Source organism: Cololabis saira, chromosome 24, assembly GCF_033807715.1.
Source record: "Cololabis saira isolate AMF1-May2022 chromosome 24, fColSai1.1, whole genome shotgun sequence".
NCBI classification, from domain to species: domain Eukaryota; kingdom Metazoa; phylum Chordata; class Actinopteri; order Beloniformes; family Belonidae; genus Cololabis; species Cololabis saira.
The window spans coordinates 4,946,249-4,963,850 of NC_084610.1; the positions used below are offsets into that span (position 1 = coordinate 4,946,249).

The window sequence follows — 17,602 nt, forward strand, 5'->3', positions numbered from 1 at the left end:
GCTAGAAAATATCAAAATATGACTTTTGGTCCATATCGCCCAGCCCTACCATGAACAGAACCTTTCTTGTCATTTCCCAACAATCTGCACCAGCGATGTCAGTGTCGATCTAAAACTCCAGATTTACCAACACACACAAGTATACAGGGCTGTCTCAGAAAATTAGAATATTGTGATAAAGTCCTTTATTTTCTGTAATGCAAAAATGTCATACATTCTGGATTCATTACAAATCAACTGAAATATTGCAAGCCTTTTATTATTTTAATATTTCTGATCATAATTTACAGCTTAATAAAACTCAAATTATCCTACCTAAAAAAATTAGAATATTCTGGGAATCTTAATCTTAAACTGTAAGCCATAATCAGCAATATTAAAATAATAAAAGGCTTGCAATATTTCAGTTGATTTGTAATGAATCCAGAATGTATGACATTTTTGTTTTTTTTAAATTGCATTACAGAAAATAAAGAACTTTATCACAATATTCTAATTTTCTGAGACAGTCCTGTATTGCCATTTTAAAAATCCGACAACTGTAGAATGATCTTCTGCGTCTATTTGAGAGAAATAAACAACTCAGAAGATTTAACCGGTGGAACAAACTTCCTGTAGACCTGAGGTCTGCTCCAACTGTCAGCTCCTTTAAATCAGGATAAAAACATTACTGTTTACTGAAGCGTAATCTTAAATTAAATACTTACCTGCTGGACTCTACTGCTCTTATTTTTAACAGCTTGTGCTTTTTATTATTTTACTTCTTTTTTTATCATTTTATTCATAATTTTATTTCATCTTATTTGTTATTTACTGTCTAATTATGTATTTTAATGTCAATGTAAAGCACTTTGAATTACCTTGTGTTGAATTGTGCTATATAAATAAACTTGCCTTGCCTTGCCTTGCCTTAAAATCAGCAAGGCAACTTAAAATAATTTTATACTCTAATTTTAAGCCCGAATTTCACCCAGAAGTAACAGAAAGTTACAGGGTTTGTAAATATGGAAAATAATGACAAATGATGCACTTCATGTGTAAAAAATACTTTAAAATAATTGGCACCACTATACATTTTTCAGAGGGGATCTAGGGGAACAAGAAAACCCTCAACAAGCTGAACCAACAGAGGAAGATCAGCAATGACGAGTCAACAAACAATTGATTAACATGAAGCATTCTCATTAATCGACCTATTAAGCTCGGATGTTGCTGATCTAAACCGTCCATGAGAGTAATTTAATCTGAAACTCAGGACACCGTCCTTGGATGAACATCAGTTGCCGTGGTGATCTCGCCAGGTTCAACATCAGTTGCCATGGTGATCTCTGCAGGTTAAAAAGGACCAACCTTTGTGACCCTGAAAATTGTTTATCTCTAACAAGCTGCTTGAAAAAAAGCTTGGGTCTTGGGAATTTAACCTCCCTCTGCTGTTTTTTTTTGCTCCTTGGAGTAAATGTGACATTTGAGAACCAGATCAGAGTAGAGTTTTTAAGTCTCCTTTACTTTATCTCCTAATTTCACACGGTGTTGCACCTGATGCACAGTGACGTGGGTAGCACCGTACCGTATCACTGTTTTGCTTTTACCAAAACATATCAAATGCATTCCTTTCAAAAGAGTGATTTTGAAAGAGTGATCTTGCTTTCTTTTTTGGTCTGGAAAAATTAAACTCATGTCCAGGCTGCTTAATGAACAAACTGCGTTTCCATGGTGATTAGCCTGAATGGAGGAGCCTGGCCGGCCATGTTACTTTTGTCCTATTTAATATAAACAATAAGTGTGGTTTCCAGGGAGAAGCACCAATGGGAATCTGAACCGCTGTGGAGTGAGAACGACCATGGACAGCAGAGGAGAGAGGGAGCATCAACTCAGACAGAGGAGGAGGGAGGGGAGTACTGCTCCGTCCGTTGCTACTGCCTCCTGGAAATCCAAGTCCAACCCAGAGGAACCAGGAAATTGTGTAATTGTTGTAATTAGACACCTCCTACCAGTATCTTATATCTTCACCAAGAGTCCAATAAATCAATGATAAATTCACCGCGTTTCCTCTGACGAAAATGAGTCTTAGGGCCAGTTCCAATACACCCCCTACTCACTACCACTAGCCCTAAAAACGAAGCCACAGCGGCCCTTGTAATCTTCCCTAGGGATTGGGACACCACTTGCTACGTCACTGCGTGGTTTACGTTCGGGTACGTAAGCGACTGCGTAGTTACGTTTGCACATACGTCACACCATATCAGGAAACCCAGAGCTAAAAGCTGTTTTAATTTCTGCTGTAGCGCTGTTAATATGCCACTTTATTAAGTTTTAATATTTTTTCAGGCGTAAAAGTAACCGTTAAGATCCCCAACCTGGGCTCAGTTTATCCAAATAACGCTTGTTAAGAAATTTGGTCTGATGTTTTCGGGGATGAGAAGAGCCGCCGGCTCGGGAGCTGAATTAAGGCTCAGTTATGCTTCTGCGTCAAAATGGCGCCGTGCCTACGGCGTGTGGTTTGGATCGACGCAGAGGACACGCCGTCACCTGCGCCGTCACTGACGTGCACCTCCCGAAAATTGTAACTACGCGTCGAGGAGACGGCGACCACACGCAGACCGAGAGGGCTGTGATTGGTTCGTTTGAAAGCGAAGCATTTCCGGTTTCCGGTTTGAATCAGTAGTGAACTTCCAGGGCTCTTTTCTTCGTTTATGATTTTTTTTGTTTTTGTTTTTTGCACAATAGTTGTCCTTATTTCTTTGATTTACTGTGACCGGAAAACGTCGGATAAACCATTCAGAAAAAGATCGCTAACTAGCGGTCGCGGGGGGTACTGCACCGCGACCAAATGGAGAGACGGAGAAGTCCGAAGGGTTCAGCACGGCGTCACGGCTGCGGTGTGTGCTCTGCGTTGGTGTGACGCAGAACCATAACTGAGCCTTTATGGTTCCGCGTTAAATCGACGCAGAACCTACGGCGTAGGGTACGCGGTGACGTGTAACCTACGCCGTAGGCTCTGCGTTGGTGTAACGCAGAACCATAAATCAGCCTCTATTTAGACCCTCCAGGAATCCGCAATTCCGCGATCGCGGAAATTTCCGCGGATTTCACGGCTGTCCGTGGATTTACAGACCTTCCGTGGATTTCAATGTCTGGTGCAGAAAAATCCCTTTTTTTACATGTAATTCTCATCCCGGCCGCTAGATGTCGCACATACGTAGTAACACTAGCCGGATAAGGAAACAAACAGTCACCAGCATCGGTCCTTGGCTTCCACGGAGACATAAAGTAAAGTTTAACTATTAACTACATACTGTATGGGGAGACATTACTACATACAGCATAAAGAAAACCTTCAGTTATGGAGCGATTTCTCCGTCCGGTGCCCAGTAAGTCAAATGCCGCGTTCCATTTACCTCGGAAGTCGGAACTGGGAACTGGGAATGGCAGCCATCTTGGAATGGTAACTCGGGGGTGGTGAAGCTTCTCCCACTTTCCCAGTGGGAAATCCCACTTCAAGGGGCGTTCCAGTTGAAAATTCCGACTGGGAACTGGGAAATCCCCACTTCCGAGGACAAATAGTACTGTTCCCTGAACACTGGTTTTCCCAGTGTTCAGGGAACAGTACTATAGGCCTACTGCATTTCACAGACCAAGTGTCAGCATTTTATATTTTTATTTTTACTGCAAATGGCCTTCTCTTTTCGTTGCAAATAAATATGCCAAAGTGGGACAAAGAAAATGTTGATGTTCATTATTTTATAACCAGTAATAGTATGTTACACACTGTTTTACAGTTTTAGAGTGTTTTGGTAAAAATGTACCTAATTTTTACATTAAAAATATATATTTTTTAATGCCCGCGGAATATTAACTTTCAAGCCGCGGAATCAAGAATTCCTCTCCGCGGAATTTAAACTTTTTCTTTGCAGATTCCTGGAGGGTCTATCTATTCTGGCGGGTACGTAAGCGGTCCTGGGCATTTCAAGGATTTTTGTGAGATCAGGTTGAAAACTTTGCAGCTTCACATTATGGCGGACATTTCTCATTTTTTAGTGAATAAAATCAATATTTTGAGTTAGTTTCTGCATAAAAATGCATTTTGATTACATTTCTAGCGAGAAAATGCGTTGGTGTGATGCGGAACCATAAATCAGCCTTTATTCTGGCAAGATCTTCGCAACAACGGGCAAACGAGTGATTATGTACATTCACTGAGTGAATATTATGTAGTAAAGTAAGTAAAGTAAAATATATATTTCTCGCTAGAAATGTAATCAAAATGCATTTTTATGCAGAAACTAACTCAAAATATTGATTTTATTTAAAAAAAATAAAGAAATGTCCGCCATGTTTTTTTGTTTGATTCAGTCTGCAAATGATGACGTAAAGCATTCTGGGAAATTTTTCTAGCCCTCTGTCAGCGAGTCAGCATCTGAAATCCCTCACTGTGAAGGGCTAGATTCATACACACTAGCCCTCGTTATATCCACTAGCCCTACATGCAAAGAGGAATTGGGACACCACTAACCTCACGGGAACGTGCAAAATTTAGGGGTAGGACTGAAAAGTAGGAGTAGGGGGGGATTGGGACTGGCCCTAACTCAGTAAAACCTCAATTCCAGTCCTCGTCTCCACTCACCAAGTTCTCGGGGCTGTGCAGCTCGTGCGTGGTGGAGGCGCAGCGCGTGATCAGGGACTTGAACATGCAGCCCACCACCACGGCCTCCATGTTCTGGGCCAAGGACTTGTTGTCCCCGGTGGTGAAGTTGTTCCCGAAGCCCGCCTTGTCTGGAAGCAGCAGGGAGGCAGGAGAGACCATGGATCACACGGGGGGTGGCACAGTCATGGGGGGTGGGGGGACACATTACTGACCAGAGTATAAAACACCGAGCCCGTACACCAGGGAAGGTTTGGGGAGAGGGGGCAAAGGAAAGGGGTTTGGAAAGCATATGGGGGAGAAGCAAACTTAAAGTATTCAGGGCGGGGGATAAGGAATACATGCAAGTGACTAAGGCCTGCGTTAAGAACATAAAATGACGTGGGGGTGGGGGCTTATTATCTCCGTCCAGTTTGATGAAGCTGCATGAACTGAATAAAAGTCCAGATTCAACCTTACAAGAGTAAATTTAGGAGTTCAAACAGAGTGAGGGGTGCAGCGATGAAAGCAGTGCCTTGGGAAGGGTCTGATCAGGTGAGAATATTCAGCTTATCGCTCCCATTATTCACTTATTAATTATTGATTATGTGTATCTACCGATGTTTCTTTTTTTCGCCCTCCTGGACCTCTCACCTGCACTGCCGTACTCTGCAAGAGAAAAGAGGCGGGGCACAAGTTGATTGACATCAGGCCAGCACAGTCAGAGAGGACGTGGCACCCCGTCTCCGGAAGGAGGTGAACCCAAGATGCACACAAACCAACTGCCACGGTCAAAAATAACTCACATAACATACACCAAAAACACAAACCAAACAAGGTGCCCTGTTCACTTCCATTAAAAAAAGACACTCATCAGTTCAGTAACTTGCCAAAGTGCACAGTATTTTGTATGTACATGGATGTTTGCTGCCGCAGCCAAGCACAAAATACTTCAAATTTCAGGGCAAAAATGTAATTGACATGTAGAATGTGCCGATGCTCAGGGATAAAGCCACCGACTGTGCAGCAATGTAATGAGCAAAGCTTTGGATTGGCAAGTGTACAGAATGGATGAGTGAGTCGGGGAGGGAGCTCGGTGGAGTGGAGGAGGAAAAAGGGAGGAGGATGGAAGCAGGAGGGGAGAAAACCCAAACGGACTCATACGAGCAGGAGGAAGGGGAGAACAGATATATAAACAGAGATAGAGCTGGAATGCAAAGTTAAAATGCGAGGTGAGACAGCATTCGAAGAATCCAGCTTTGAGCTAAAATGTTGCGTTATGCAGCGTCAAAATGAAACCACTGTCAACAGACTTAATCAAAAAACAACTCTAAAGTTTGCCATTAGTCAAATAAGTTAGTTTGTTCTTTAAACCACTGATCAAGCAAAATGGATCCCAACCCTAAAGAATTGACTTTATTTACTTTTCATTACAAGTCTCAGGTCCAAAATGTTGGTTTAGGAGAAACGATGGAGGAAACTGAAGAATTAATTGCAGATAACCAGCTCTTGTTGGTCGTTGAAAGTGTTGAATCTTCACCTAATTGAACATCTGGAAGTTTCCCAGGTCGGAAATAAAATATCAATGAATCTGAAATTGTTCTGTCCAAATGGTATAAGACTAAAAAACATGCAAAAAAAACAAAAAACAAATCAGCTTCCTGGTGGACTTTTGAACGACCAACGGGTCCAAATATAAAGGCTTTTTTAAATCATTCACATTTTTGGCTGCACTTTAGAAGTTTAATTCTCAGATTTTCTTACTTTAATATATATTTATTATTTGATAAATAAATTATAGTTTAATTTGGTAATGTAGGGAAAAAAGTAACAATAAATCAAATCAGTACTCAAGTATTGGCTGATACTTGGAAAGTAAAAAAACAGCAACCTGTCAAAGGCAAGAAGGAAATGATATTGGAGCATTTCTAGTTAGCATTTGAACGTTTAACTAGCTCTAGAATGGTCATTTTTAGTAGTGATGCAGGCAGGGCTCTCAAGTCTCATGCATTGAGCGTGAGACATGCACTTTTCAAGTTCACACGCTGTTAAATCATTCACTTCACCGCACAGTAATTCCCACAGCCCATCTAACGAGTCAAAGGCAGACTACGCTGCTGTGGCTGAGCCAATCAGGAAATACAAGTTTCCTGTTGCCAGGTGAGGTCTGATATTCACCTTCAAGCATTCCATGAATGCGTAGGTCACAACACAACACACACACGGACAGAATAACCACCACTGTTCAAGGGGCCCATTTTAGGCTAAATGCCCCCCCACACCAAAAAATATAAATTTCACTCCAAGCAAACGTCCAAACTTGAGCCCTGGTTGCAGGTATTTAAAAGCCCTGCATGCAAACACACTAAACTTGATGGAAAACAAGCTAATGCTGTTAACTTAAAAGGGAAATGGCTGAAGACTGTGCAGAGTGGAGCTCCGCTGAGCTCTGCTCTAGGCTCCGCTCTAAATCCAGTTCCACTCCAGACCGGCAACATGCAGCTTCAAGAGTATGGAGAACCTTTCGCTGATAAATCAACCCAGGGGTCGGCAACCCAAAATGTTTTAGAGCCATATTGGACCAAAAACACAAGAAACGAATATGTCTGGAGCAGCAAAAAATTAAGTCTTGTATCAGCCTTAGAATGAAGACAACACATGCTGCATGTTTCTATATTAGTTATAACTGGGGAAAGATTTTGTTTTCCACTATGCACTTCAAGAAAAAGTTGAATGTTGAGAAAAAAGTCGAAATGTCGAGAAAAAAGTCAAAATGTCGAGAAAAAAGTCGAAATGTCGAGAAAAAAGTCAAATTTTCGAGGAAATTGTCAAAATTTCGTGAAAAAGTCAAAATGTCGAGAAAAAAGTCAAGATTTCGTGAAAAAAGTCGAAATGTTGAGAAAAAAGTCAAAATTTTGAGAAAAAAGTTGAAATGTCGAGATTAAAAAAGGAAAAAGGAAGCAAAAAAGAGAAAAAAAGGAAGAGAAGAAAAAAGAAAAAAGGAATAAAAGAAGAAAAAAGAAAAAAAAGAAGGGAAAAAAATGGCAAAAAAGAAGAAAAAAAAGAAGAAAAATAGGAAAAAAAGAAAAAAAAATAAAAAAAGGAAAAAAAAAGGTCAAACATTTTTGTAAAAGCTCCAGGAGCCACTAAGGCGGCGCTAAAGAGCCGCATGCAGCTCTAGAGCCGCGGGTTGCCGACCCCTGAATTAACCTAATGCTAATCACTCATGAGTGGAGGTCACATGGTTGCAGGCTCCACTTTAAATCAAGATACACTCCAGAAACATGTGACCTCCAGACGATGGAGCCTTCCCTGATTATCCTAACCACTTGTGAGTGGAGGTCACATGGTGCCGCACACTCCACACAGCCAGATGCTGTTGTTCTCTAATATCTGCATTTAAAAACACTTTCATTTTTAATTGAATAATACTAATCATTTAAAATCAAAGCCATAACATTTGTTTGCAGGTTGTAGAATACTAACTCATAAGCGTTACCGCCAATAGCAGCATTAGTGCTAACCTGTTTGATATCAGCATTCAAATCCAGTGTTATTTAATCCGTCCCTCAACACTACTGCATTTGTCATCAGTGAATATACAGAGGTTTGTGTTTCAGGACCAGCGCCGGACTCACACCCACCACATACTTACTGTCAGTGATGGGCTCCATGCAGAAGCCCAGCAGTGCATGTAAGAAGTCCACAATGTTATTGAGGGAATCTTTGTTGACATACTCGCGCATTGTTTGGCGAAATTGCACCTTGTCCAGTTTATACAGGTTTGTCAGGCAGTTCTGGGCCTGAAAGAGAAGAAAGACATTTCTTACTCTGCATATAGAACCATTTATTCAAAGCAACATTACAGAAGTTTCTCTATTTAGTTCCAGTTATTCTTGCATCCCAAGCTATTTTGATCTATGGTCATTGATTTGACTGAAATGGAGGAGAAAATGGTTCATTTCCACATTGTTACTAAATCTATTTATAAAAACAATTGATTAGGATTGAAATAGAACTACAGCCGTTTCTCAGTGAAGTTTAAAACTCCACCCGGAGCCCTTGTCCAGGATTCATTTCAGTTTCATTAAACTTTTATCATCATAAAGTGGAGATTCGGTTAAAAATTCATGGAGATGAATACTGGTCAGCCTCAGAAAATGACTAAATCACTAAAGCCGAACAGTCTGACCTGCATCCTGAGGCGATCTCCCGACAGCCCCCGGTGACCTTCACCACACCCGTAGGCGCAGCCCAGAGACTTGACTATCTTTATGAGCATGGTCAACGCCAGGCGGTGCGGGCTGAAGCCGGAGCCCTCTTCCTGCCACAGCGGAGCAGAGAAAACACAAACACAGGAGCTTTAGATGTCATCCAAATGTCCAGACTGGACACCCACCGTGAAGACGTTTCAGCACACCTTTTTGTCACTATCCTTGTTTTTCTTCACATCATCCTTGCTCCCCTGCCCACTCCCTCCACCACTTCCTCCCCCACCTCCACCTCCATCTCCCCCTCCACCGGCTCCTCCCTGAGCGCCTGCTCCAAGGCCCTGGGAGGTCGGGTCTCTGGCTCGCACCTCCTGGTTCTCCTTGTTGTCGGGTTTGGACACTTTCTTCCCCATGCCGGGCACCACGCCCAGCTGCAGCAGGCAGTCGATGATGTTGAGCGCTACGTCGCAGATCCTGGAGCTGATGTCGTGGCTGAGGACGGCGTAAAGAGCCCGCAACACTGCCTGGATAACAAGACAGAAGGGAGAAGGTTAGTTATGATCCCGTAGTTAGGATCCCGAATTTTAAGTATTTTTCAATAATGTTTGACCTTTTTTCCTTTTTTTCTTCTTTTTTTCTTTTTTTTCTTCCTTTTCTCTCTTTTTTTCTTTTTTTTTCTCTTTTTTTCCTTCTTTTTTTCCTTTTTTTCCTCTTTATTTCTTCCTTTTTGCTTTCCTTTTTAATCTCGACATTTTGACTTTTTTGTCGACATTTTGACTTTTTTCTCGAGATTGTACTTCAACATTAATCTCGACATTTCGACTTTTTTCTCAACATTTCTTTTTTCCCTATTTTTCTTCTTTATTTCTTCTCTTTTTTTCCTGTTTTTCTCTTTTTTTCCCCTTTTTTTCTTTTTTTTTCTTTTTTCTTCTCTTTTTTTCTTCCTTTTTCCTTTCCTTTTAATCTCGACATTTCGAATTTTTTCATGAAATTTTGACTATTTCCTCGAAATTTTGACAATTTCCTTGAAATTTTGACTTAATTCTCAACATTTCGACTTTTTTCTCGAAGTGCATAATGAAAAAAATAAATCTCCCCCCAGTTATAACTAATATAGATACATGCAGCATGTGTTGTCTTCATTCTAAGGCTGATACAAGACTCATTTTTTGCGGCTCCAGACATATTTGTTTTTTGTTTTTGGTCCAATTTGGCTCTTTCAACATTTTGGGTTGCCGACCCCTGCCCTAAATGAACAGAAACTGCTTGAAGAACTCTATATGATGATGCTTTTGCATTAAAAGCTTCGGATAGGCTAACTGACATTTTCCGACTCAACTGGAAGCATTAAAAGATGTAATTTAAAAAAGGCACACCTTCAACCAAAGGGCCTCATTGCATGAAACAATGAGAGAACAATAATAATTTATGAACACCATAAAAGCACACAGCTCAGGAAGGACACAGCTGTGTCCAAGAGATGAAGGTACTTTGTAGTGAGATGTGCAAACGAACCCCAGAACAATAACAAAAGACCTTGTGGCTGAAATCACCAAGAGAGCATCATTATCTACAGTGAACCACCTTCTGTACAGACATGAGCTGAAAGAGAGCGCCACTGCTCCAAGTTAACCATGAAAAATACTTAGAAAAAGACTTAAGAATCTTAATGACCTAAAACTTAATTGTGTGGTCATTTAGATTGTGATAATGTTTGCAGGAAAAGGGCTGGTTCTTGCAGACCTGGCAACACTATCAGCTGTGAAGTATGAGGGCATCATGTTGTGGAGCTGCTCTGCTGTTGGAGAAACTGGTAAACTCCCCAAAATAGGATGAGGAGGACGGAAGATTCTGGAGTGAAACTAAAGCATGTCTTTCGAGACCAGCCATCAATTTAAACTTTAGGTGTGGGAAGGTTTTACAGATGGACGATCACCCCAATCACAGCTCCAAATGGTTGCAAAGTGGCTTAACGACATCAAAAGTAAGGTATTAGGAGATATTAGAGGACAAGCCAGGGCTGGACACTTGGGAGATAAAGTAAGAGGGTTCGGACACAAAGAGGACATTCATGCAGCTCTGAAACCAAAACTTCAGGAATATATTATGAGAAGCTCGTCAAGTTAAGCCAAGTTAAACAGTTGGAGGACAGTTCTACCAAAGACTAACCAAGGATGCATCAATGTTCTGCAAAAATTCTCATTCTGGCATCTTAACTGACCTAAAACAGGAAAACTTTACCCAACTGTCCGGTCAGGCATCGAGATTTGCCTTTTTGTGAAAAGTGTGCAGACGTTTGAGCAGAACTGTGTCTTTAGTGACATTAATAAAGGAGAGAGACCACGAGCCACCTACGGTGAGATCCAGCATGCCGTTTTTCTGCACAAAGTTATTGGTTCCCTCGATGTTCTCTCCCTCCTCCAGGCAGGAGTAGTTGATGCAGGAGTCGGTGAGGCTGCGCGGCAGGTTGGCGCAGGCCAGCGGCTCCACGGGGATCTCGGGCGGGGCCATGGGGCTGCACAGCTTCTTCATGTGCTCCGTGAAGAAGTCGGCATAGCCCACGTTGAAGGACGCCACAGTCGTGTTGAACGCTGCCATGGTGATGGTGGAGATCTGAGATCGAACTTCGGACGACAGAAGGACAGTTTTTAATCCAACACCAGTGTCAAAGCTCTGGGTTTTTGTTTTATTTTACTGTCGTGTACTTTCAATTAGGATGAAACCTTTCTTTGATTCCTTCATGCTTTTTGCTGATTCCTTATTGTACACAGATGCATTTCAGTGGTTTATTTTCCTAATTTTAACAGGAGATCGACTCACTTCTGGAGCCTAGTGGACACTCTAGGTACTGCACTATTTTCCACTTCCTTATTGATGTCAGGCTAACCAGGTGGATGTAACACCTTGGATAAACGTTAATATTGATGTCTGTGTGTGTAAATAACAGAACTACATGTATTTTAGTTCAGGACTGGCTTCCGTTTGCCACTGATCTTTTCTCTTGGCAGTGAAGGGTGGATTAGAGACGAGAGCCGACACCGTTAACTGTGTTTGAGTAAGCGTTGTCCTATTTCTGCTGAGCTCAACGGGCCTCTGTGGAGTTGGATGCATCTGTTCTGCCTGTCGACTGCAACTGAGATGATATGCACTCTTTTTTTTTGTCGCTTTGTCCCTGAAACATTCATCAAATAATTTTTTTGCTGATTAATAGTCCTAAGATCCCACTCCCGTCCTCTCCTTACCCTCTTTGACTGTGTTGTCGCTGTGGCTGTTGGAGTGGTCGGGCATGTCTCGCAGCAGGGAGTGGTGGGAATGGGAGTGCTTGGCGCTCAGGCTGTCTGCATCCGCAGCCGTGTCTGTGCTGCCTCTGCGCGTGAATTTGCCTGGAAAAGCAACACGACACACATGAAAACACATGAAAACACATGAAAACACTCGCCCCTGTGGAGGAAGACCTTGACATTTAATCCTGTTTCCATACACTTTCCTAAAAAGTAAATTTATTCATGGATAGCCCCTTGAGATGAATCATCTCATTTTCGAGGTGGTCCAACAAAAAACATACAACACAGTACAAAACAGTTACATACAACATACATAATATATAAGGCTCTCACACACCAGTCCCCAAGACCCACCACACCCGAAAGAGCACAAGTAAATACTGCATATAGAGCAGTAATAGCCACAAGAACAACAATATTCATATTAATAATAGTCATTATGATACAATATTTGAAGGAATATATATAAATATAATAAATATATAAAATAAATAAATAAAAATAAAATGAGAAGGCAATACCACTAGAGGCAACTACATGGTTTATTGAGGTTGGAATATAGTGAGTTTTTAAAAAGGTGTAATGAATAAGGTTTTCTTATATTTATAGGTAAGTTGTTATAATCTGACGGGGCTTTAAACTTAAAAGCACTTCAGCCAATTTCTTTAAATGTTAAAGGAACGAAAAAGAAGGGTTGCTGAGTGTTTCTAAGAGAATATGAGGATGTATGTGGAATCAGATATTGTTTTAAGTAAGATGGATAACTAAAGTGGATACATTGAATATGAGTTGGAGCCAGTGGTATAAAGTGGTAAAAAGAGCAAAACGTGCAGCTCAGTGGATGCATGACCAGAGGGGTCATGGAAGCAAAAACTGTTAATGATGATGATGTTCTGGGTCTCTGGAAAGCGTCTAGATCAGGGGTCGGCAACCCGCGGCTTTAGAGCTGCATGCGGCTCTTTAGCGCCGTCCTAGTGGCTCCTGGAGCTTTTTCAAAAATGTTTGACCTTTTTTTCCCTTTTTTTCCTCTTTTTTTCTTCTTTTTTTCCCTTTTTTATTTTTTCTTCTTTTTTTCCTTTTTTTTCTTCCTTTTTCCTTTCCTTTTTAATCTCGACATTTCGACTTTTTTTTATGAAATTTTGACTTTTTTCTCGACATTTTGACTTTTTTCTTAACATTTCGACTTTTTTCACGAAATTTTGACTTTTTTCTCAACATTTCAACTTTTTTCCCAACATTTCGACTTTTTTCTCAACATTTCGACTTTTTTCTCAAGATTGTACTTCAACATTAATCTTGACATTTCGATTTTTTTCTCGAAGTGCATAATGGAAAAAAAATCTTCCCCCAGTTCTAACTAATATAGATACATGCAGCATGTGTTACCTTCATTCTAAGGCTTATACATGACTTTTAATTTTTTGCGGCTCCAGACATATTTGTTTTTTGCATTTTTGGTCCAATATGGCTCTAAAACATTTTGGGTTGCCGACCCCTGGTCTAGAGACAACATCTGTTGTATTAGACTCTATACAAATAAAATTGAATTGAATTGAATTGAATGATGCAAAATGTGAACTAATCAAACAGTTTTAATGAACCAGCCTAATTCACGCGTTGAGAGTCAGAACCATCCAAGACTGGGACCGTCTGACTCCTGAGCCGTGCTGGAGGGGGAAGCTGGACTACAAACCGGTGACATTTAACCTGCTGTCGCTTACTAAAGGTCAGCCTGCTCACCCATGATGGTGGCCGGCCAGCCGCCCCGGTCCAGGGCCCGCCGGTCGTCGCCCAGGCCCGAGAAGCTGCCGAAGGAGAAGGTGCTGCGTGTGGGCGACACGTCCAGGTGGTCCTCGTGCAGCAGGAAGGGAACGCCCATGCGGCGCTGCCGCTTCTTCCCCGTGTGGTGGTACGGGATGGAGCCCTTCCTCTCTCGGTCCTCACGCCGGTTCTTAAACTGAAACACAGAAAAAAGGGATTTTAACTTCAATGTGAATGAACTATGGACAAAAAATAAATCAATCTCATGAAGAACAAAAAAAATTAATGACGAAAAAAAACAATTGAATCCCAATTTAATATTTTTTTCTTAAAAACTGATCTCTTTTATCAATTTATTTATCTTTTATTTCAGTGTAATCCTTGTTTATACTCGAGTGTAAACTCAGAACCAGTCACCTTTACTTGTAATTTCACATAATTATCCAACGAAATCTGTTTCTGAACACTTTTGAGACAAGAAATAAACTCTTCGGCTGCAGAATGAAGATTACATTGTTTGTCCCGACATTTGGAAAAATATGTGAATTCTGTGATGAAGACTGGAAGATCATCACTATCCAGTGTTGGTAACGCGTTTCTGTACCATTAAAGTACTTTAAACAATTACTAACAGGATATTAATAGTAAAATGACCATTTCAAGGAAAATAATTTGTAAAATAATTTTATAGAAAAAAGATAGACTGGACAGCGCAGACAAAAGCTCAAATATATGATGAAGAAAATATAAAAATATATGATAAAAAAAGCTCTGAAAGCAATAAAACTGTTTTGTGCATTGATAAAAACCCATTTTGTTGGGTCTTGTTACCATTTAATGTTTTTGTACACATAAATGGATTTATTTTGTTGCATACTTGCTATTTTTTAATCCTTTTATCTTATAGATTTGTTATTTTTTGTATCACTCATTCTTATTGTCTAATCCAGAGGCAGGAAAATCACAAATCGCTGATAAAAACATCTATTTTTGAATGTTTGACCGTTGAAAGGGCCACGTGGTGTGTTTGTAACCTTCTTGAAGATGTTCATGCCCAGGTCGGAGGACAGATCGGGGACGGCCTGTCGACGCAGATTTGTGAGGGACACCTTTGCAAAGGTCTCTGTGCTCAGAGATTTTCCCTCTTCGTTGCACTTCAGACTCATATCCTGCAAAAAAAGCAACACAAAGCATGAAAGACGCAGCAGACAGAGCCCCAACACGACAAAACATGACCACCATCCCTGCTCTCCTCTCAGAGGTGTCAAGTAACGAAGTAAAAATACTTTGTTTCCTTATTTAAGTAGAAATTATGGTTATCTATACTTCACTGGAGTAATTATTTTTCAGATGACTTTTTACTTTTACTCCTTACATTTTCACGCAATTATCTGTACTTTTTACTCCTTACATTTTAAAAACAGCCTCGTTACTCTATTTCATTTCGGCCTTTAAAACAAAACTATCCAGTTAAATTGCTCCATCCGGATAGAGTGAATTTGGTTGTGGTTGTTTCAGATGTTCTTGTCCAGTTTTGTTCTTACATCCGTTCCCTCAGATTCCTGCAACTAAACTTGGATGTACATTCCAATAAAGGTTAGGATAAATGATAACATGCCTCTGAAGTTTGACTTTTTGCACCATTACAATACTTATAGGCAAATAGTCATCATATCTCCTGCTCTCTGAAACACATGTTAATGCTCAATAGTACACATATATGGTTCTTTAATATATTTGCATTATACTAAGATGCATTCATTTTCAATGGCTTTTGTCCTTAATGGCTTTTTTCCCCCTTACATTACTTTTACTTTTATACTTTAAGTAGTTTTGAAACCAGTACTTTTATACTTTTACTTGAGTAAAAAACTTGAGTTGATACTTCAACTTCTACAGGAGTATTTTTAAACTCTAGTATCTATACTTCTACCTGAGTAACGAATGTGAATACTTTTGACACCTCTCCTCCTCTCGTCTCCCTCCAACTACCTGAGTCTTGTGGGTGTTGACCAGCGAGGGCGTGGCCGCCACCATGGAGCTGCTGCGGGGGCGAGGCAGCGGCGCCACCAGGGGCTCGGGGGCGCGCTCGGGTCTCTCCTCCAGGATCTGCCTCAGACGCTGCAGGTAGAACATCAAGGCCCAGTGGACGCCCTCCTCCATCCAGTGGGGCTGCAGCAGGCAGCGCAGCACCGCCACGTCAAAGTAGGTGGCGTAGCGCGCACGCTGGGAGAGGGAGGCCGGCAGGCCGCCGGGGGCTGAGGTCCTGGAGGAGGAGAAGGAAAGATATCAATAAGACAGCAGAAGCTGCAGGAACGGCCTCAGGATGGCTGTGGATCACCAGGGAAAAGGAGTGGGCTAATGCTACTTCAGGGGTCGGCAACCCAAATTGTTGAAATAGGCATATTGGACCAAAAACACAAAAAACAAATATGTTTGGAGCCGCAAAAAATGAAAAGTCTTGTACAAGCCTTAGAATGAAGGCAAATGGCGAAAGGCAAAATGTCAAGAAAAAAGTCGAAATGTCGAGAAAAGTCAAAATTTCGAGAAAAAAGTCGAAAATGTTGAGAAAAAAGTCAAAATGTCGAGATTAATGTTGAAGTACAATCTCAAGAAAAAAGTCGAAATGTCGAGAAAAAAGTCGAAATATCGAGATTAAAAAGGAAGAAAAAAGAAGAAAGAAGAAAAAAAAGAAGAAAAAAATAAAAAAAGGAAAAAAAAGTTCAAACATTTTTGAAAAAGCTCCAGGAGCCACTAGGGCGGCGCTAAAGAGCCTCATGCAGCTCTAGAGCCGCGGGTTGCCGAGCCCTGTGCTACTTGGATGCAGGCCGGGAATTGATCACTCCTGATCGGGTCACCTGGGAGAGGGGGGTCTAAAGTTGAAAGACCCAAATCCAAGTGCAGGAGATGTTGGATTGAAACCAGAGGTGTATAATCCAGGGGCCATAAAGTAAAAATCCTGTCAAGCAACCATCACTAAATTAGCTCCTCTGCAGGTAAATGGTAGGTTGTTAGTGAAAACCCCTGTTCTAAATGTACTGGCTGATCCAGAAACATGGCAGCGTTTTTACTTTATGGTAGCTGGATTAAACACCTCTTGAGCTTGTGCTTTAATGTTTTTTCAAAAATAGTTTTGAATCAATCTTAAATTAAGACCAATTTGAAATTGGGTCAGTCTCAAAGCACCATTAGTCAAATCATTTTCTTTACATTAAGCTGATATTTGCTCATTAAAACATATACCTGTGGATCAGCCAGTACATTTAGAACAGGTGTTTTCACTAACAACCATCTACCTGCAGAGGAGCTGCTTTAGTGATGGTTGGAACAACTGCTGGACTGGATTTTTACTTTATGGACCTGGATTATACACCTCTGATTGGAACTAAAATCAAACAGGAGCAGACTGATGGGTTGGCTGATATTCAGAAAGGACTTTGCAGAGGCAAGATGAACAATGAATGCTGGGACCAATGCACCAGACAAGACCCCTCAAGATGATGTTTAGACTGCCCAAATGGGAGGTTTTATTTCGATTTTATTTAACCAGGTAAGTCAGGTGAGAACAGTTTCTCATTTACAATGACAACGTGGGCAAAGAGTCAAGCACATACAATCACAGTGTATGAATGGGATGAATGAATGAGTGTTTAAGTGTTTGCTGCAGATGATTCCAACCACTAGTAGCAGCCAACTGAAATGAATTAAGGCCAAAGGAGGTGCAG

The 17,602-nt window shown here is 41.0% G+C and overlaps 1 protein-coding gene across 1 annotated transcript in view; it reads right to left on the bottom strand.

Annotated features, from left to right (window-relative positions):
• LOC133425206 (protein unc-80 homolog) overlaps positions 1–17,602 on the bottom strand; it is a 94,563-nt gene that overhangs the window by 63,933 nt on the left and 13,028 nt on the right. The window contains exons 8-17 of the mRNA XM_061715921.1: positions 15,870–16,143; positions 14,912–15,046; positions 13,857–14,073; positions 12,075–12,215; positions 11,188–11,456; positions 9,042–9,356; positions 8,814–8,945; positions 8,277–8,424; positions 5,240–5,290; positions 4,625–4,773 (exon numbers count right to left, since the gene is read on the bottom strand). Of these exons, the coding sequence (XP_061571905.1) occupies positions 4,625–4,773; positions 5,240–5,290; positions 8,277–8,424; positions 8,814–8,945; positions 9,042–9,356; positions 11,188–11,456; positions 12,075–12,215; positions 13,857–14,073; positions 14,912–15,046; positions 15,870–16,143 (1,831 nt within the window). The remainder of the gene's footprint in view (positions 1–4,624; positions 4,774–5,239; positions 5,291–8,276; positions 8,425–8,813; positions 8,946–9,041; positions 9,357–11,187; positions 11,457–12,074; positions 12,216–13,856; positions 14,074–14,911; positions 15,047–15,869; positions 16,144–17,602) is intronic.